Source organism: Benincasa hispida, chromosome 5, assembly GCF_009727055.1.
Source record: "Benincasa hispida cultivar B227 chromosome 5, ASM972705v1, whole genome shotgun sequence".
Classification (NCBI taxonomy): domain Eukaryota; kingdom Viridiplantae; phylum Streptophyta; class Magnoliopsida; order Cucurbitales; family Cucurbitaceae; genus Benincasa; species Benincasa hispida.
In genome coordinates, this window is record NC_052353.1 from 52,381,716 (window position 1) to 52,404,171 (window position 22,456).

Consider the following 22,456-nt stretch of genomic DNA (forward strand, 5'->3'; position numbering starts at 1 on the left):
CTGACCACCATGATACAACAATTCCTCCATATGTGAATATATAACCTGTTTGAGATCTAGCTTTGTGTGGATCAGATAAATATTCACTCAGGCGATTATACCACATCCGTCCTGATTGTTTCAATTCATATAGCGATCTCTGTAACTTTATTGAGTACAATTCCCGAGAATTTGATTTATATGTTTTAGGCATCTTAAATCCTTCTGGGATTCTCGTATAAATATCATTATCAAGATATCTATATAAATATGTTGTGACTATATCCATAAGATGCATATCCAGACTTTCATACACAGTCAGGTCAATTAAATATCTTAACGTAATTGCATCCACCACTGAAGAATATTGTTGGGGTTGATGCCCTCAATCTCGCAGGGTCCTATAGTTTGTAAACATTGCTGAACAAACGCTTTATGTATTTAATAAAATATATAATATTTTATTCACTTTGTCTATAAAATATTTGATATTTTAGTTGCATTAACCATAAACCCATAAATTAATATCCAATGTTATCTTTGTAACTTAAACATGTATATGGAGACATACGGGTGGATCATGTTTAAGTGATAACCTAAAAGGTCTGTAGTAGATGCATAAGGTTGGGTATCTTATCCTGGTGATACTAGAGTATGGCTCGCTTTGTAGGTTTACAATTGTTGTAAAGTCCTACAAATGATCTGATCCTGATCATTCATGTATTAGACATGCGAGCAGGGATATTCTATACAAAGGAGTTTGTATAAGACCGGACCACGAAATGTTTAGTCTCATTATATAATGTTGTTCATAATAGAGACTTACATTTCACTAGGATGACCATAGGTAACATGACTTGAATCCTGAGTGAGTTGTGAACTCCTGCCTATAAGAGTGATCCTTTGATTTGTATGGGTGAGAGTGGCCAAATCGCTGACCCAACAAGCCTACCATTTTGGGATTCATCTGATAGGGGAGTTGGGAACACAGCTACAAAAGATAGAATTCACTCATTGATAACTTGTAAAAAATACAAGTTATCTTTGCTCTTAAGTTGGAACAATTAGGGTTTTTAATGATAAATTCTCCTCATTTTTAATAGAAACGCATGGATTTACTTGAACAATAGCAAATTCATGTAAAACAAGTTTTATCACTGATTATCACGGCGCTAACGCACTACTTTGCAGGATTTCAACGCAAAAACTGACAACGCATTAGACAAGCGCCGACGCATGAACCATGAGTCGAAGGGAATTCAACGCATAGAAGATTCGTTACTCTGGGCTGATTGTGTCACATCACCACTTGCAAGCATGGGCACCTGCAACAGGCAGTGTCTGAAAAGCTTCCAAGAGGTCAGGCGGCCAACCAGGACATGGAATTTAATGCTAACCAAGGCATGGATTTAAATGTAGCCCATCCTCCAAGTGGACGAGACCAGCGCCTATAAATACTTGAAGACCCTCCAGAATTAAGGAGACGATTGGAAACTTCATACTCTCTGTAAATTTTTAGACTTAGTTTTAGCTGTACAAGTTGTGCCGAGGTGTAAGACGATCGAAGGAACTGAGAACCATCACCACCACCACCCAGGGAGTGGAGAAAGTTATTCTTGAGAAAGATACTCTGTCCTCGGCTCTTTAAAGTGATTGTACACAACAAGATTGAGCCAAATAACTACAAGAGATTGTATTCTTTGGCTTGACTTAGTTTCCTTCTTATTTATTGTTTTCATTCCATTCAATCTGTCTCTTATACACATCTAGATGTGTATAAGAGACAGCCTTTAAACACAAAGATAAGCAACCCATCCCATTTCATCCACACTACATAAGTTGTGTACAAGTATCTTTAACCGGCGCACCCACTTACAAAAATTCTATTCTCACATGAACCATCATTTTCCACTCAACTCTTTTGTATCACATTGCACAAACACAACATGTTAGTGTAAATAACATATCTTTTGCATTTATTTAGGAAAACCCCTACTGCAAGTACAACGCATTCTCTGTGTTTAGTGAACTGAATCCCTGCATTCGACCCTGTACCTGTCTCTTATACACATCTAGATGTGTATAAGAGACAGATTCTGTTTCAATGCCTAACCCAACTTGACAACTTGGTGAAAGCATCTTTAACTTAGTTGTTTGAAAGAATAGCCAAGTCGCATGAAGCAGAACGCCTAGTACAGCTAGAGATAGACTTACTGGTGTTTCTTGCATTCTAAGTTAGACGCATATAACCTAGAGATAGACTTTGTATGTCATCTGCATTGAGAAATGTTGAATGGAGTCTAACGCATGAACAGAAAGATAAGTAAACCATCCTATTTCATCCACACTACATAAGTTGTGTACAAGTATCTTTAACCGGCGCGTCCACTTACAAAAATTCCATTCTCACATGAACCATCATTTTCCACTCAACTCTTTTGTATCACATTGCACAAACACAACATGTTAGTGTAAATAACATATCTTTTGCATTTATTTAGGAAAACCCCTACTGCAAGTACAACGCATTCTCTGTGTTTAGTGAACTGAATCCCTGCATTCGACCCTGTACTTGTCAGGAACCTAGATTAGATTTATACTTGGGTTTAATCTAGGAAAACTTGAATGCCATTTTAAGGAGTTGTGTGCTCTCTGTGTATAACTCTAATGCCCCGACACATTGCACATATTTAGACGCATCAAGGCACAATACAACACTCATACTTGGAATTTATTTTTCCAATTTGTTTTACTCTAAGCACTCCTAACGCACCACACGATAGAAAGTGAAACAAGTTTTTGACGCCGTTGCCGGAAACTTCAGCAACAAGAACTAACCAGAAATTCCATTTGTATTTGTTGTAGGGACATTTCAATTAAGGGAAGTATTAAAAGCTACGCCTAGGCTTGTGAACGTGTATGAACAGGGAGAACACTCATGAGTTCATATACGACCCTGAGATTGAACGGACCTTCCGGCATAGGAATCGATCCAATCGTCGTCGAAGGTTGAGGCAACAGTTACTCAGACAACAAGAAAGGGAAAGAGCAATGGCAGAAGAACAACAAAATCAGTAACTGGCACATGATGCACAGAACCCAATCCTGATGGCAAACAACAGCACGCGTCCTATGAGAGAGTACGCATCCCCTGTGCTACATGATTTCTCTCCAGGAATCATATGTCCAACGCCTAATGGAACCAGGTTTGAAATGAAATCTGTTATGCTCCAAATGCTCCAGACTGTTGGGCAATTTGGGGGTAGCCATGGCGAAATTCCTCATGCCCATATAAAGCATTTCCTGGAAACATGCAATTCCTTTGTGATTCCTGGAATCACACTAGAGGCAATCAAACTCTCCTTGTTTCTCTATTCTTTGTGAAATGATGCAAAGCATTGAGTAAGTTTATTAGAGCCTGAGGAAATCACCACATGGGAAAAGTTGGTGGAAAAGTTTATGCAGAAATACTTCCCACCTACCACCAATGCGAGGAGGCGTCAGGAAATCATGAACTTTAAACAGGAAGACACTGAGACTTTGAGTGCTGCATGAGAGCGTTTCAAGGGCTTGGTCAAGAACTGTCCGAACCACGGACTACCTTTGACTATTCAGATGGAGACATTTTATGGCAGATTAAACAGGGCATCACAGATGGCAGCAGATGCAGCAGCAGCCGGAGGACTGATGGACAAATCCTATACTGAAGCTAAAGAAATATTAGATCGCATTGCCAAACATAACATGGAGTGGGTAGATGACACATACGATGGAAGATATGACAGAAGAAGATCTCAGAACATTAACTCTGTTGATGCCAACGAAATAGCCATGTTTTCCGCTCAAGTGGCTACCATGAGCAACCTTCTACAGAATATAACACTAGGCAACGCACCAAACCAGCAGAAGGTGAATCAAGTGGAGGCATTAGGGCAACCCGGGTAACCTGTGTGGGATGCGAAGATTTTCACTCATATGCTGAGTGTCCTCAGAACCCTCAGTCAGTATGTTTCATCAAGAATAACCCATTTTCTAATACTTATAACCCTAGATGGAGAAACCATCCGAATGTTTCATGGACAGGAGGAAATCAGCAAGAGCACCACCCAGGCGCGAGCCATCAGCAAAGGAATGGATCGCCACCTGTCTTTCAACAAACGCATCAACAGCCTTTCAATAGAGGCAGCCACGCATCGAGTTCTGGAACTCCGCTGGAAAACCTATTGAATGAGTATATAGCCCAAAACGACCCAATGCTGAAGAGCCAGGCATCATTAATCAGAAACCTGGAACTCCAGGTGGGGCAGATTACAAGCGAGTTGAAAAGCAGGCAGCCAGGCGTTCTACCAGCAATATAGAAACACCTAAGAATAATAACGGTAAAGAGCAATGTCACGCAGTAACGTTGCGGAGTGGAAGAGCCCTTGCAGAAAGAAAGATGAATCTAAGAAACAATAGTCCTTCGAAAGAACGTATTACATGTACAATGGATCAATAAGAGAGAACGCCAGAAAATAAAAGCCATTTGGAAACCGGCACGTCTAACGTGGGGAAGCAGGAGGTGCTTCTGAACGCACCATTCCCCAAGCATCTGATGAAGAAGAATGATGAACACCAGTCAAGCGCTTTCTCGAGCTCCTAAAGCAGTTGCACGTCAACATTCCACTCATAGAAGCTTTGGAGCAGATGCCAACATACGTGAAGTTTTTTAAGGACATTTTGATGAAAAAGAGAAAAGTAAGTGAGAAAGAAGTAATAGCACTAATGCAAGAATGCAACGCATTAGTAAGCAACAAGCTACCACAGAAGCAGAAGGACCCAGGGAGCTTCACAGTTCCTTATTCAATTGGAGGATTAGATGTGAGTCATGCGTTGTGCGACCTTGGAGCAAGCATTAATCTCATGCCCCTTTTAGTTTTTAAGAAATTGAGGATTGGCGAGGCACAACCTACTTCTGTCACCCTTCAACTCGCTGACAGGACAATTAAGTACCCTGAAGGGAAGATTGAAGATGTTTTGGTAAAGGTTGACAATCTCATATTCTCAAAAGACTTCATTATTCTGGATTATGAAGCAGATAGGGAGGTTTCAATCATCCTTGGACGCCCTTTCTTGGCTACTGGGAAAGTTCTGATTGACATGCATAAAAATGAGCTAACCATGTGCGTGGATAATGAAGAGGTGAAATTTAATGTGCTCAACGCATTAAAATTCCCAGACAGTGATGATGGTCAGCTAAACAATATTGAATTGACTGAAGAAGAAACTCGAGTATGTGAAGTTCTCGCGCTGGAGGGAACCCTGAAGGAATCCGAGCCGTAAGTCTGAGTGAGTGGCAGACAAAGCCAACGCATCCTTCACTCGAACAACCACCTGAACTCAAATTAAAACAGTTACCCGGACATTTGAAATACGCTTTTCTTGGAACTAATAATACATTGCCTGTTATCATTTCCTCTAATCTCACAAAGCCCTAAATGAAGATTCACTCTTGTAGATGTTGATGAAACATACACGCAGCAATAGGGTGGATGCCTTACAGATATTCGTGAATAGAGTGTCATCCTATTGATGCACAAAATTAGGCTAGAGGAAGGGATAGACGGGGTCATAATCGAAAACCTCAAAGAAGGCTTAACACTTATGAAAAAGTGGTCAAAAAGGAAGATTTCTGAAGATTGGGCTGAACACCGGGATTTTTATTTATCCGAATAATCCGACAAGGCAGTTGGGTTAGTCCTAGTTCAATTTCGTTTTCCCAAGAAAAGAGGGGAACCGACCGTGATAGTAAAACAACAATATGAACTCATTCCTTCAAGAACTGTCAACAGGCTAGCAAATTTGTATGGATTATCGAAACTTCCAAACGCAGTAACTAAAAAGGACCCATTTCTCTCCCTTTCATATCGATCAGTTGCTCGAGTAGACTTGCAGGTAAAAGACTTTTAATTGTTTTATCGATGGTTATTCTGGTTACAACCAAGATTTTAAATAGATCCGGAGAGATCAAGAGAAAACACGTTCATATGTACCTTGGCACTTTTGCATTCAGACACATGTTTCTTTGGGCTATGCAACGCAGCAAGGGACATTTCACATTCAACGCTGTTGATGGCATTTTTCTCTGATTTCTTAGAGAAGACCGTGAAAGTCTTCAAAATGTTACGATCTTTCAGTCTTTGGAGACTCATTCCAGTCATGCCTTGGATAACTTAGAAGCCATCATCGCTCGGTGCGAGGAAACAAACTTAGTAACTGAATTGGGAAAAATGTACTTCATAGGTGACAGAAGGAATTTTTTTGGGCATAAAAGTATCCAAGGTTGGCTTAGAAAGTGGATGAAGCCAAGATTGAAGTAATAGCAAAACTTCCACCACAGCAAATGTCAAAAACATTAAGAAAGTTTTCTAGGACATGTTCGGCTTTCTATCAGAAGCTTTCCTCAGACTGTGCGACCTCTGAGACTTAATTGAAGGCGAAACCGGCCCTATGTTTTTAATGAAGACTGCGCTGACGCGTTCGAAACCTTGAAGTATGCATTGACAACAACCCCAGTGTTGATAGCACTGGACTGGACGCAGCATTTCATTCTTATGTGTGACGCAAGTAATGTCGCAGTGGGAACTATGTTGGGGCAGAAGAGGGGGAAACTTGATACATCCCATCTCCTACGCATCCAAAACATTAAACGACTCTCAAGAACACTATACAGCTACTGAGAAAGAGATGTTGGCTGTAGTATTCGGTATTGAAAATTTTCGTTCTTACTTACTTGGTGCATCAGCCACTATATATACCGACCACTCAGCCATCAAGTTCCTGATAAGCAAGAAGAACGCAAAGTCGAGACTGATAAGGTGGGTTCTACTACTATAGGAATTTTACATTGACATCCAAGATAGAAAGGGAATAGAAAATCAGGTGACTGACCACCTTTCCAGCCTAGAAAATCAAGAAATGCAGGTCCAGGAAAACGACATCGAGGATGCATTCCCTGATGAGAGCCTGTTTAGAATTGAAGGCAGGGAACCTTGGTATGCTGATATAGTTAATTACTTGACCACCAAGCAGTTCCCTGAAAACTTCAATTCCCAGCAGAAGAAACGGTTAGTCCATGACAGTAAGTTTTATTTCTGGGACGAACCGTTTCTATACAAACAAGGCCCAGACTCTATACTACGTCGATGCGTCCAAGAGGAAGAGACATAACGCATCCTGGCCGAGTGTCATAATTCTTCTTATGGTGGGCATTTTGGTGGGCAAAGGACCACAACGAAAGTCCTTCAATGCGATTACTTTTGGCCTACCCTTTTTAAGGATGCACGAGAGTTTGTTCAAAATTGTGACCCCTACCAACGCACAGGGAATATTTCTTCAAGGGGCGCAATGCCCTTGAATAATATTCTTGAAGTGGAGTTGTTTGATGTCTGGGGCATAGATTTTATGGGCCCGTTCTCTCTGTCTTGTGGTCAGCAATATATCCTGTTGGATGTAGACTATGTATCTAAGTGAGTAGAGGTAGTAGCCTGTGCCAGAAACAACGCATCTACTATATCTAAATTTCTTACCAGGAATATTTTCACATGCTATGGAATGCCGAGAGCTCTGATAAGCGATGAAGGTATGCACTTTATCAATCGCATCGTTTCAAAATTACTTGCAAAATATAATGTCAGGCACAAGATTGCTACCACCTACCACCCTCAGACAAACAGTCAGGCAAAAATTTCAAAACGAGAAATCAAATCAATTCTGGAAAAATCGTTAGCACAACGTGGAAAGATTGAGCGCAGAGACTGGATAAAGCACTCTGGGCCTACAGGACTGCATACAAAACGCCTATAGGTATGTCTTCTTACTCACTTGTATTTGGTAAAGCATGTCAACTTCCTGTAGAGTTGGAGCATAAGGCATTTTGGGCATTAAAGAAGTTGAACATGAATCCGGATACGGCGGGCGTTCAACGCAAGCTTCAGCTCAACGAGCTCGAAGAATGGCGAATGAACGCATATGAAAAAAAACAAGATCTACAAGGAAAAGACAAAGAGTTGGCACAACCAACGCATCAGCAAGAAGGTACTTGTTGTTGGTCAGAAAATTTTATTGTTCAACTCACGTTTGCATCTGCTTCCAAGGAAATTGAAATCTAGATGGTCCGGGCCCTTCATAATTAAAACAATCTTTCCTTACGGTACTGTGGAATTAATGCGAGAAGATGACATTGATGCATTCAAAGTAAATGGCCAAAGGGTTAAGCCGTACTTTAAAGATGAAGTGGAACGCCAAAAGTCGTCTCTTGCGCTACGCGAGAAAAGTTGAAGCTCGCGTCGAGGCATCTCTGCGGTTATAATGCCACATCCTCTAAGGACGCCTCTCAACCTTATTCTTTTGCATTCTGTATTTTAAGTTATGTTTGAGTTTGTTAGTTTAGTTATTTGAAGGTTGTAAGTTGATTGATTTGCCTTTACAAAATTTGGAAATTTGATTGTTTTTCTTTTAGAAAAGTGTATTAATTAAAATTTTGGACACGTTAGACACAAGTCTAATGTAGGGGCAGTGAAGGAATGCGTCTTGAAAACACAAAACACTCAAGTGTTTTGGCTAAACGAGGCGACCATTTCACTTTGCATTAATTACAGACTTCGGGCGCCACCTGACGTCAGCCGCGATCATCCTCCTCTCCTATAAAAACCTCCTCCACTGTGCCTACGAACAAGTTTTTTTCTCTCTCGCTCAGCATCCCTACGAACCTCTATTTCTTCAGAAACCCTAGCACTTCATATTCACCAAACCTCCATTTTCCTTTCTCACTCAGTATCTTCGATGAACAATGTTGTACGACTCAGATTCTCAGAACAAAAGCTACAGCCTAGGTAACAATTTGCCGGTAAGTTCCTTTTCCTCCTCTTCATTTCCGAGTTCACCACCACCTAACCCTAGGAAATCAACCCCCGTCTCTACCCAATCGACAGCCTCTTACGGCAACGCTACCTCTGCTCAACGTCTGGCCGTCCCTACACCTTCTTCTACCTCCGGGAAAGCTTTGGCCAAGAGCTCCAAGAACCTGTAAACCCTCCGGTCAAAACTTCTTTGCCTAGGGCTAAAACCCCACAAAAACCCAAGTCTGCCCCTAAACCAAGGGTAAAAACACCAGCCAAGACCAAGACACGTTCGTCATCTATGGCCGCATCTAAACCTTATACCAAACCTGCCCCACCACCATTTATCTGGAACATAACCTTGGTGGGTGCAACGCATGAACCCCTTCTTACCTATAACCATACCGCATCATCTCCAGGGGTGCGTCCACCTCCCCCTCTATCCATTGAACCCTTGGCCATAATTCACCCGGTGGAATCAGACACGTCCAACCAGCCATCACCTTCAACCATCTTAATATCCTCTCCAGGGACGCCTCACACCCCAGTGGGCACCCTGCCATACACTCCACCTATCCCAGCCTCTGACAGTCCTGCGTCAGAGCATAACCTTGAAGATTTGGCAGAGTAAGCAAGTCGTGATGAAGAGGAAGTATTTGGAGCTATTCTAGCATCGCTCAACCAAGAGTAAGAAGCAACTCAAGTGATGCGTTCAGATCCACCAAACGCATCACTCGCATTGGATGAAATAGAAAGATATGAAGCGTTGCTAAAAGAAGAGATGGAAAATGATGAAAGGGAAGAAAATGAAGGAAGAAAAGAATAAAGTAGAGAAAGGAGAGTTGGCCCCAAGCGTCGCAGCCACGCCCATCTGATGTAGATGAAGGGCCTATAAAATCAAAGAGAGTATCAAGAAAGAGAAGATTGATATTGGAGGAAGAATAAGAAGAAGAAGAAGTTGCACCTAGACTTGAGGGTGCAACGCGTAAAAAAGAGCACAACGCGTTAGAAGAAAAGTTGGAAAATTACATGCCTGCAAAACAAGGGCGGAAGAAAACTAACATCAAAAAGGAATTGGAGAATGAGTTGAGAGAATTGGCTAGAGAGGCCAAAGAACACGCGGCTGGGAAACGCAAGGTAACAGAGGCGTTACCTAAAAGATCCAAGGGAAGGAAGCGTCAGTTCAGCGACATCTTAGTAGAAAAGGGTTTCTTCCCTGAACGCCACCCTTTGTCAGTTTATATCAAGGAGACCATCAACGCATTAGGGTGGAGTCAATTTTGTGTTGGGCATGATCGCATCTGGCCCAACCTTGTCCGCGCATTCTACAATAGCGAATTCGACATGGAGAAAAACACTGCATTTGTTGAAGGGGTGTTAGTTCGCTTCTCAGCAGAAAGAATTAATGAAGTGTTCAACCTAAGCAACAATCGCGGAGGGGAACGCAATCTTAGAGACAGCCAACGACCAGTGAATTAGAGATGGTTGAAAGTGTGACCAACCCTCGAGCAAGTGGCAAGACATCAAGAAACGGATTCAAGATGCTTTCCAGGAATTTGAATCCGGACGCAAATATGTGGTGTTATCTTATTAAGCGCAGCATCATGCCTACAACGTATGATGAAACATTAACCAGAGAACGCGTCTTGGCCACCTACTGCATAATGCAATGTATCCCCATGGACATTGGAAGGATCATTAGGGATCATATCAAGGCCATCAAGAACAAGCTTAGAGGGCAATTATACTTTCCATGGCTGATCTGTGCATTATGTGAACGTAGAGGCATCCCTCTGGGGGATGATTATGAAGCAGTCGATGGTCTAATAGATATTAAGGCAGTAAGACGTCTACTTCAAGGATCTCAACATCAGCCAGCCTTACCAGCCAAGAAAGTAACACGAAGACCTCGACCATCAGAACGTGCCCCCAAGAAGCAACGCGTCATAATAGTTGAACACAGCGATGAGGCTTCAGAAAATGAAGAAGTTGAAGCTGAGCCACCAATCTTAGCTGAGGAAGTGCAACCTGCTCTAGAGTTTATCCATGATTCGCCAACAACCCAGCCAACAAGGAGCCCTGAGCAAACGCAGCAAGAACCCACCTTCATAATTCATGACTTCTCTCAATCATTTCCTTCACCCCACCAAAGTTCAATTCACACTTTTGTGCCACCTCCAGTAATTTTCGAGCCAACTGGGTTAGGAACCAGTAACGCGGCAACATCTGAAGGCCTAGTTGGACAAGAAGAGCCAGCGCCCCAACGCAACAGCATAGACTTGGAGGAGTTGAAAACATTCATTAGTGATCAACTCCGACCGTTGGCCGCATCAATTGAAGAACTTCAACAACTTTACAGGGTACTAAAAGATTACCTGAGGTAGCAAACAAGACGCATGCAAGGCCAGTTCGTGTACACAACGCAGTACATCAACCAAGTCTTGGTGGGTATGTTTGCCTTGCCTTCATTACCAGCAAACCTTAGGAATCCCCTGTGTTTCATGGATGACAACCCTGAAGAAGAAGGACGTAGAGATGATGCGCCAGCGCAGTAATATTTTAGGGCGTTGGGTTAAAGAAAAACTTTTGTAATATTAAGTTTATTTGTTCTTTTACATCTTTTTGTTATGTTAATGAAATCTATGTTTAAATATGAAGAGTGAATGAAAAGTTATCATTTCGAATCTTTGCATTTATCTTCAGCATACTTTATTTTTGTTCTTTGATTATTTTTTTCTAAGTCTTGTGCTTAGCATAACCTCAATGATATCAACTATATGAACTCATAAGCATAAGATCAGAGTGAGGAAAATAGACAAGGCTTGAACTTCTCTTAAAATATTAAGTTTACTTTCAATTTCTCAAAGCTTTTTAAAACTTTTTTTCTCTTTTAGCAATGAGGATTTGGCTCATTTCCAAATTTGGGGATGGGAGAAATCCGAGTGTAGACGCATCAACGAATATACCATGAAGAAAAAGAAAAAAAAAAAGAAAAAATTCAAACGCAGCTCCTCTGTCATTTCCTCAAAAGAAAAGAATCTTAATTGATATGAGCTTAGTTAGAACAGGCACTTGGTCGTAGTTGGATGTCCGCATGACGCCCGTGGGGGCAAGCCAAAACGAAGTTAAGTCACCTAGACCAACGCATCCCATAAAACTCCTCTATCTAGTCAAAAGAAAGAAACTATACCTTAAAAAAGGAATGAATATTAGATATGAGTTTAGTTGTAAAGGGTTCTCACCCGTAGTTGGATGCTCGCATGACACCCGTGGGGGCAAGCCAAAACGAAAGTGGGATACCTGGAGCAATGCATGGGTAAATAAGTACGCAATCATTTTTTTTTATCCAGTGTTTGTTTTGTTTTTAAAAGAAAAAGCATTTTACGCATTGCTGGTTTAGAAAAGATTGAAATGTTTTGAGAAATGAAAGGAGTTGCGATAAGAAGTCTGCTGCACTAGAAACAAAATATTAGTCTTTTTAAGAAACGCGTCAAGCTAAGTATATTTTCTCAACTCTTATTTAGCTTTGTGATTGAATATGATGAGAGGTGAAACTTAAGTATCTAAGGCTGAGGAAATAGCAAGGAATTACTTTAGGATGCTTGAGGACAAGCATTGTTCAAATTTGAGGGTGATTGATAACATGTAAAAAATACAAATTATCTTTGCTCTTAAGTTGGAAAAATTAGGGTTTTTAATGATAAATTCTCCTCAATTTTAATAGAAACGCATGGATTTACTTGAACAATAGCAAATTCATGTAAAACAAGTTTTATCACTGATTATCACCGCGCTAACGCACTACTTTGCAGGATTTCAACGCAAGAACTGACAACGCATTAGACAAGCGTCGACGCATAAACCATGAGTCGAAGGGAATTCAACGCATAGAAGATTCGTTACTCTAGGCTGATTGTGTCACATCACCACTTGCAAGCATGGGCACCTGCAACAGGCAGCGTCTGAAAAGCTTCCAGGAGGTCAGGCGGCCAACTAGGACATGGAATATAATGCTGACCAGGGCATGGATTTAAATGTAGCCCATCCTCCAAGTGGACGAGACCAGCGCCTATAAATACTTGAAGACCCTTCAGAATTAAGGAGACGATTGGAAACTCCATACTCTCTGTAAATTTTTAGACTTAGTTTTAGCTGTACAAGCTGTGCCGAAGTGTAAGACGATCGAAGGAACTGAGAACCATCACCACCACCACCCAGGGAGTAGAGAAAGTTATTCTTGAGAAAGATACTCTGTCCTCGGCTCTTTAAAGTGATTGTACACGACAAGATTGAGCCAAATAACTACAAGAGATTGTATTCTTTGGCTTGACTCATTCTCTCTCTTAATATCATTTTCATATCATTTTAATTTAATATAGTTCTTTGTAAAGACTCATTGATCCTTTGTTAAGTTCATATATTTGATCATCACTTTTGCTACTGTTTATGTTCTGTTTATGTTGAAAGCATTAGTACTTCATGCATAATTCTGTTTCAATGCCTAACCCAACTTGACAACTTGGTGAAAGCATCTTTAACTTAGTTGTTTGAAAGAATAGCCAAGTCGCATGAAGCAGAACGCCTAGTACAGCTAGAGATAGACTTACTGGTGTTTCTTACATTCTAAGTTAGACGCATATAACCTAGAGATAGACTTGTATGTCATCTGCATTGAGAAATGTTGAATGGAGTCTAACGCATGAACAAAAAGATAAGTAAACCATCCCATTTCATCCACACTACATAAGTTGTGTACAAGTATCTTTAACCGACGCGTCTACTTACAAAAATTCCATTCTCACATGAACCATCATTTTCCACTCAACTATTTTGTATCACATTGCACAGGCATAACATGTTAGTGTAAATAACACATCTTTTGCATTTATTTAGGAAAACCCCTACTGCAAGTACAACGCCTTCTCTGTGTTTAGTGAACTGAATCCCTGTGTTCGACCCTGGACTTGTCAGGAACCTAGATTACTTGGATTTAATCTAGGAAAACTTAAATGCCATTTTAAGGAGTTGTGTGCTCTCTGTGTATAACTCTAACGCCCCGATGCATTGCACATATTTGGACGCATCAAGGCACAATACAACACTCATACTTGGAATTTATTTTTCCAATTTGTTTTACTCTAAGTACTCCTAACGCACCACACGATAGAATGTGGAACACTCATTGCCCAAAACAGGGGTAAGTAGATAAATTGATCCCTTAAGGGCTGATTCTGAGTCTTGCACAATGTGGCGCCACACCCTATTCTGGCTCGAGAGAGGTTTAGTCATAGTAGGACTATGATCTATTGTTCATTAAAGGAATCAGTGGTACTTAAGGAGTTAGATGTGACTATAGGGGCAAAACGGTAATTTGGCCTAGCTGTACTTACGAGCAATCTGTGAAAGATCATCTTACTGTTATTGGTTATATCTAATGGATACAGAAATATATATGTAGTGTGAATAGTGCATCTGTAGGTCTTTAGTGGAGTGCCCGACTGTTAACGAATGGTGAATAATGTAATTAAAGAGTTTAATTAATTATTCATGTACCGTGGGAGCTTCAAGCTCCAGGTCCATGAGGTCCCCTTGGTAGCTCAAAAAGATTTAGTTGAAAATCAGCTTTTGGATTAGTTTGAATTGTTCAAATTAATAAAGGGATTTAATTATACATTATATAGTTAAATTATTTCAATTATATGTGATATAATTGTCATAATGTATTTTATACATTATAGCTTAATGGGAGGAAATAAATATTTGAATGAGATTCAAATATATTTTCTATGAATGAGATTCATAGTTGTTAAATTTAATATAAATATGATTTATATTAAATGTTGTGTGTGTGTGTGTGATATGATATAATAAGTTAGTTATCATATTTATATTATTATTTGAATAATAAGGAAGGGAGTCAACTCCTTTCCCCATCTTTTCTCTCCACTCACTTTAGTGGGGTGGTTATTCTTTACGTTAAGAAGAATAAAAGAAAATGGTTTTCTTCTTTTTCTCTAATATGCGAACGATTGTTGTTGAACAATTGAGAATGAAAAGACAGAAGTGTTATGTACTTTGTTTTGTATTGTAAGAGTTCTCAATCTCCTTCCTCATCCACCTAAACTTTCCCTCTAAACCAAAATAGTCAGAGCCCACCACTCCTAGGTTCTCACCCTGAGAATACCAAGGTTTCACTGTATTAGTGTTGGGTTTTGGTTCGAGATTAATTCTTGAAGAAGGTCTTCAAGTTGTTCGTGACTGTTCGAGGAAAATTCGTAAAGAAAATGTCTTCAAAGGTAATGTTTCTTGAAACCTTTTTTTTGTATAGCATGCTGTAATTTAATTTAAATGCATATCTATTTTATGTTTACTGTAAACTTTGTATTCAATAATTAATGGAATTTGATTGATCCACTTTCGCTCAAGGTTCTCCTCACAAGAGTTCTTTCAAATATGTCTCCTCGTAATTAATACCAAGTCTTTTGTGAGAAACCTTGTACAACTAGTCTTGCTTTATATCTTGTGACCACATTATTTTTGTTTGTTTTTCTCACAAATACTCATTTGTATCCCACAGGTTTAACACCTTCTGGTGTTTGAACTACTGGTTCAAAAACATGACATTCTAAAACTAAGTTTTATTCTGCCTCAATTGTTTCTTTCTATTGAAACCAATCTTTTCTATGTCGACATTCTTCAATAGGTTTTGGTTCAGGATCCTCATTTTTAGATAATATATCAAGAGCAACATTGGACGCAAAAATGTTGTCAATGACTATATTAGTTTGGTTCCATCTTTTTCCTGTCATGACATAGTTCATTGAAATCTCATTATTATCTTTAGGTATTTCACCTTTTTCACTAATTTGAATATCATTCATGTCCAAGGTTTCTTCATGGATATTCACATCCTCAACCAAGTCTTTTTTACTATAGTCGGTTTTTCTTTTTCGAGGATTTTTATCTTTGAAAACCACTAGTCAACCACGCTTCTGGCGTGTTCCAGACTCATTAGTGACAACTTAATATGTTTGTATATCAATGTTCGATGGGATATTTGCAGTTGGTATATGTGACTTAGTTACTTTCTTTGCATCTATAAATGATCTAGTAATTGATTTGCTATATTTTTCAAATGAATTATTTTCTTAACTTCAAGTTCACAATGGTCTGTATGGGATCTAAATGAGATAATAATGATGCATTCCATATAATTTCTTTTTCCAACTTCTTAATTCCTCCCCCTAATGTTAGAAAATTTGTCTCATTAAAATGACAATCAGCAAATCGAGCAGTAAATACATCACTCGTCAGGGGTTCAAGATATTTAATAATTGATGGAGAATCATATCCAACATATATTCCTAAATATTTAGTTCATGACCATAAGCTAATTGTAATAGCAAGTACTTATGATAAGCTACTGGCGTAATGCGTACAAGTGACGTTGCCTGCAAAATAGCATGTCCCCATATAGATGAAGGAAGCTTAACTCTCATGAGTAATGGTCTTACAATTAATTGTAAACTTTTTATAAATGATTGTGCTAAACTATTTTGTATATGAAAATGAGCTACAAGATGTTCAACACTTATCTCAATTGACATACAATAATTATAAAAAACTTGAGATATAAATTCACCAGCATTATCAAGACGAATGGTCTTAATTGTATAATCAGAAAATTGTGCTCTTAACTTAATTATTTGAACAAGTAATCTTACAAATGCAAGATTTCGACTTGATAATAAGCACACATGTGACCATCTACTGGAAACATCTATTAATACCATAAAATATCTAAATGGTCCACTTGGTGGATTAATAGGTCCACATATATCACCATGAATTCATTCTAAAATGCAGGTGATTCAGTTCCCACTTTAGTTGGTGATGGTTTAATTATTAATTTGCCTTGAAAGCAAGTATCACATGATAATTTATTAGATTGAAGAATTTTCTGACTCTTCAATGGATGTTCATTTGAATTCTCAATAATTCTTTTCATCATTATAGACCCTAGATGACCCAATCTGTCATGTACAATAGAAAATATTTCTAGATTTATGAATTTCAGGTTTATTGTTGCATATGTTTCAATTACTCATATATGAGTATATTACAATTCAGAAGATAAAACAGACAACTTTTCCAATATAATTTTTTCATTTGAGACAGTAGAGATAATATATAAATATTCCATATTATTCTTACAATCAATCTCAATATGATAATCATTGCAACGTATATCTCTAAAACTTAGTAGATTTCTTTTTTATTGACTGGAGAACAATGTATTGTCAATTATAAATTTTGTTCCTCTAAGAAAAATAATATTTGTTTTTCCAAAACCTCCAATCAAGTTTGCAGAACTTGTTATTGTATTTACTTTTGCTTCCAACATTTTCAATTTAGAAAAGTAAGTTTTACATATAAGTATTGTGTGTTTAGTTGCACTGTTTGTCAAATATAGATCATCTTTGCTCATTTTTAATCATCCAACATATGAAAAATATCTAGATTTCTTTACTAAAAGAAAATAATTACAATAAGAAAAACAACATTTGGAATATACAAAAGTTAACATTTACTAAGAGAAAAAAACATAAAAATGGATAAAAAAAAAACAAGTCTAGATATTTTCAAAGTCAAAAGAAACACTTGATGTTTCATCAACTATGTCGATCTTCTCTTCAAGAGATTGAAAGAAGTCCGCCACATCCAATGTGTCATATTAGATGGGTCAAATATATCATTATCCTGGTATGCAAAATTTACTTCCATATTTTTCTTTTTTTCCTTCAGGGGAAGCTTGATATAAATCAACTAAGTGTTTCGATGTACGACAAATACATGACCAATGCCCAATCATACCACATCGAAAGCATTTTTGTTCATCTCTTTTTGAATTCTTATCTTGTGGAGCTATATCATGTGGTTCTCTTAAAATTTGGATGATTATAATGTCCACCACGAAAAGAAAAATTGTTTCTTCCTCTAATGTGGTCACGACCACGACCTTGACCACGATTATTAACATTCACAACATTCACTTTAGGGAATGGTGTTGTTCCATTTGGTCGAGATTCATGGTTCTTCATCAATAACTCGTTATTTCGTTTGATCACGAGAAGACAAGAAATTAGTTTCAAATATTGTTTAAAACTTTTCTCTCGACATTGTTGTTGCATGAGCATATTCGAGACATGAAATGTAGAAAATATTTCTCTAACATATCAGCATTAGTAATTTTCATAACAACAATTTCAAATTGATTTTAAATAATGTGAAATCGTAATCACTTATTGATTTAAAGTCTTGTAGCCTCAAATGCATCCACTCCTAACAAGTTTTAGGAAGAATAACTACTTTTTTTTATGATCATACCTCTCTGTCAAATTTTTTCACAAAATACAGGGATCTTTCATTGTAAGATACTCCATTTTCAATCCCTCGTGGAGTTGATGACGAAGGAAAATCATAGCTTTTGCTTTGTCCTGACTATATGTCGTATTTCCCTCTTTAATTATTTATCCTAAGTTCATAACATCCAAGTGGATTTCAGCATCGAGCACCCATGAAAAATAATTATTGTCATTAATGTCAAGGGCTGTGAATTCTAATTTTGTAAGGTTTGTCATGACAACATTATCACAAAACATTGTATTTATATTATAAATTTAATAGATATTAAATATACAAAATAACATCAAATTTATTAATTATAATAAAGAGAAAAAAATTTGACCTACCTTCAATGGAGAAACGACAGAAGCTGGTGTTGATAACATATTGTGAATTTGAGGAGCACAACGAGAACATGTAAACCAATAAAATATAATATTAAAATAAATATAATATAATATATAAATTAAAAAAATTTAAAAATATATGAAATTAGAAATTCTTCCAAATCTTCTACTTTCTCCAACTTTTTTTGAGATTTCACCAATATATGTGTGTTTTTTCTAACTCCGCTAAATGTCTCCGTTTATGCAAGTAAGAGATGATTTATTTAAATACGAAGAATGAATAATTACAAGATACGTAACCACATACATGATGTGTAGAGGGAGTGACATTATTTTATACCTAATTTGTGATATTTATAATACGTACGTTATTACCTCTATCTCACCCTTCTCTCTCTACCACTCCCTAAACCCTTCTTCTCCATTATTGTGTAAATAAAACCCTAACAGGACAATGGAGTTCTATCAGACGGATTTCGATTGCCAATGAAATCGACGGATTGCACAATGCCGTTCTATCAGATGGATTCTCAAGCATTTCTGGTACAAATTCGACGTCAAGAGGACCTTTTGAAATCGAAAAGAAGGTATATGCTTTTTCATAATCAGTTTATGATTCTATTTGCTTGTGCTACATACTGTTCAAATGACATGCTGAGGAATCAGAAAAATTGATAAGGAAGTTTTAACTTATTGATATTGAATTTTGGACCACCAATTTTGCTGTTTAAGAGAATTCAGTTTTGTTGATAGCATATCAAAGCAATGTTTGGATGAGATTTGTTTATTTCAGTCTTTTGAATCCTGATGCTGCAATTTCGTATTTTCTGGAAACTGATCCTTTAAATTTAGAGTATCCCATTGACAAATAGCATTTTTTATGGTTATGACATGTGATTTTGGATGAATCGCAAATAAACAGATTCGACTGGAGTGATATCTGATTCTCTTTTTTGTAACAGTTGGGGGTGGTGTTGAATTTGTAAATTATTGATATTGGACTTTCGACAACCAATTTCCCTGTTTGAGATAATTTAGTTTAGTTGCTAAATTTTTGCATATTAATGTAGTGTTCAGATGGCGTTTGTTTATTTTAGTCTTTTGGATGCTGATGCTGCAGTTTCCATTTTTCTAGAAATGGATTCTATATATTTAGAGTATGGCATCAATAAATAGCATTTTGATGGTTATTCTATGACGTGATTTTGGAGGAATGGCAAACAAACGGATTCGACCGCAATGATATCTGATTGTCTTTTATGTAGTTTGAAGTTGGAGAGAGTGATTTAGAATTTTAGTATTTGAGAACTCATGGGGGAGTTCGTCAGTAGGCTAGTTTGGAGGAACTGATTCTGTTGAATGTACCCAGATGGCTGCTGGGGCTTCCTACATCTGCGTCTAGACACAAGTATTCTGATCATTCAGAGTTTTTAAATAAACGGTAAGTGAAAATTTGTTTGACTAATCATATATGTTAAAACTAGTACATTGGTTTCCTTGCTCTAATAAATGATCCGTTGCTGCCTTCATAGAAACTTGCCTGAATCGTTGCTGAGAGAAGATGATGTAAGTTAGATTTTCCACCTTTTCCTTCCCTCAATTACTTTATTTTATACAAATTTGAATGCATCAGTGGAAACTAACTTTGGATCTTTTCTACTTCGCTAGGCTTAAGTCCTGAGTTTACAATATTATTTATACAACAATCCATCTTTTGAACATGCAAACCTTACTATCTGTGTTTTGTCATTTTCAATCTCTGTTTATCAGGTTTTTTATGAGACTGTCAAAACAAGAGTTGAAGAAGCATTTGGAGCGTTAAATGTTGAAACAAGGCATCTTGGTATTCGAGCTGATCGAATATTAGAAACGTGTATAGTTGGAAAACTCATATTGTCGTGTCTCAATGATCTGAGCACCCGGGCACTTTACCTTCTTTGCTATAATATAATACTTACAGAAAACTGTGTCAAATTGGAAAAAACTCGCTGGAAACTGAAAAGGGCCATCAGAGAAATTATTCCAAAAGTTCTAAGAAGGAAAAGTCAAGATAGCTGTTAATTGGAAATTGTTAAACGATTGTCTCAACAAGTTCGTCATCTATCCATGATGCTGTACTACAGGTACTGTATGGATTAAGGAGACCTGCCCACCCAAGTTCTCTTAGGTATGCGTCGAAAGCTTGAAGGAGTTCGATTTATGCCTCAGATGAAAGGTCACAGGCATGGCTGTGGTCGTGATCGTCTGATTAATCTTCTTACAAGAATTAGTGAGAAGATGCTTTCATCGATTGGTGAAGGAGATGAATTGCAAGAATCACTTGCAGAAGCCACGACAGTGGCTGATTTATCACTCAAACTAGTACCAGGTCGCCATAATTCGTCCATAATTGAGTTTTATCCCTTCTCACCCAAAATAAAAACCGTGCACAATGAAATACTAAAAGCCATATGGTTTGTTAGAAAGAAATATAACTTTCAGAAGCTCAAACAGTTGAAGTATTTGTTGGATCCTGATGCTAAAGTGACCAATAGGCCAACAAGTGGGGAACAAGGACACCGATTATTTTGTTGGGTAAGAGCATTACTAGTGATACTGCAAAAACACCCTGTTTAAGTTCTTTCAACATGTCATGTCCAATCCCGCAGATGGAGCCTAGTAAACCAAGCACGTTTAAGAATCAGTACCTTGTGGTTCAAGAAGCTTGTGATGAAACTAGCATGATTGCTCATAATTTCATTGGCCGCCTGCTAGAAGAGTCTGCAAAGAGTGGAGGCATAGAGTTAGATTGGTGTGTTAATTTATATCCAAGTAGTAACTGTTCAATTCAAGACAGATTTCGGAGTGATTGTAAACATGACAATAGTGATTTTAACCATTTCAAAACCATTCTGAAGTATTTTCCAACTCGTCCTCTTCTTAAGAATGATTTATATATATCACATCTTTATCCTAAGATTCAAAAAGCTTGTGCCTTTGTAACATTTTATAGTTACAAATAGACCACACTAACGCAATGGCTTTCTGGCACAGCAAGAGAGAAAGTAGAATGGCCGGAGAAGAAAAGGTTTCATAGTTAGGGAAGCTGAACATACTCTAGAAGAATTATTTCTTCTCTACATCGCTCTCGCTCTTGCTAGTACACAATTTCATTACTGAGACGGTAAGGTTAAGATATAACTTGAAAGAGCAATTAGGCTGAGAACATTTTAGTGTCATTAAACATAAACTGCAATCTGATTAACACTCTTTTTTCTTTTTGCAGAACTTTCAATCGCCCTGGCATTTGATAGATCTTTTTTAAAGTAATAGCGCTTCTAATCGGTATTCAATCTGCAATGTGGATTTCCAACTTGGATGCAAGTTCTTCTGGTTGCGTTGATGGTGAAAGCTTGATAAAGTTGAGGTACAAAACAGTTGAAGCAAAGAAGGGTGGGCAGTAAGAACGGGCTTTCCAGTTTTAGAGATCATGAGCACAATAAATGGAGGGGGAACTATTGATTTGGTTATTACTATTATTGTTTTTTTTTTCCTTGTTTGCTTCTATGCAAGTTGAATGTTTACGAGGGTTCTGATTTCTGAATGTAATTACAGTTTATTTTCAATACACAGAAAATATCTTTCTTTTTTTTTTTTTTTTTTTATCTAGTTGACAAGAGTATGTTTGGAATACATTTTTAAGTGTTTAATTTTAAAAAATAAGTCATTTTAGAAAAATTGAAGTGTTTAACAACCCTCCAAAATAATTTTTCAAGTGTATTTTAATTCTTTTTTTTTTATCAAAAGTGTTTAAATAAAAATGAGTTTTTTTAGAGAAAAAAAAAAATTCTCAAGTTAATCCAAACA

General features: G+C 37.7%; 1 protein-coding gene and 1 non-coding gene across 2 annotated transcripts; one reads left to right on the forward strand and one right to left on the reverse strand.

The window, feature by feature from the left end:
- Positions 1-3,475: 3,475 nt before the first annotated feature.
- On the reverse strand, positions 3,476-3,578 carry LOC120078845. Its single transcript, XR_005482126.1, has one exon. It is a non-coding gene; the product is annotated as a small nucleolar RNA R71 (small nucleolar RNA).
- Positions 3,579-18,970: 15,392 nt separating this feature from the next.
- On the forward strand, positions 18,971-22,239 carry LOC120077386. The gene is made up of 7 exons (XM_039031271.1): positions 18,971-19,197; positions 19,980-20,051; positions 20,143-20,176; positions 20,381-20,669; positions 20,703-20,705; positions 20,751-21,773; positions 21,876-22,239. The coding sequence occupies exons 1-6, from the start codon at positions 19,097-19,099 to the stop codon at positions 21,224-21,226; spliced, it is 975 nt and encodes a 324-aa protein (XP_038887199.1). The 5' UTR covers positions 18,971-19,096; the 3' UTR covers positions 21,227-21,773; positions 21,876-22,239.
- Positions 22,240-22,456: the final 217 nt, after the last annotated feature.

What these genes read in the sequence shown, in the direction of transcription:
- LOC120077386 (XM_039031271.1), top strand. Translation starts at nt 19,097, where the DNA reads ATGAAATCGACGGATTGCACAATGCCGTTCTATCAGATGGATTCTCAA. An exon ending in CTTTTGAAATCGAAAAGAAG is followed by an intron (nt 19,198 to 19,979) that starts GTATATGCTTTT and finishes GAATGTACCCAG; the next exon opens with ATGGCTGCTGGGGCTTCCTA. An exon ending in TCAGAGTTTTTAAATAAACG is followed by an intron (nt 20,052 to 20,142) that starts GTAAGTGAAAAT and finishes CTGCCTTCATAG; the next exon opens with AAACTTGCCTGAATCGTTGC.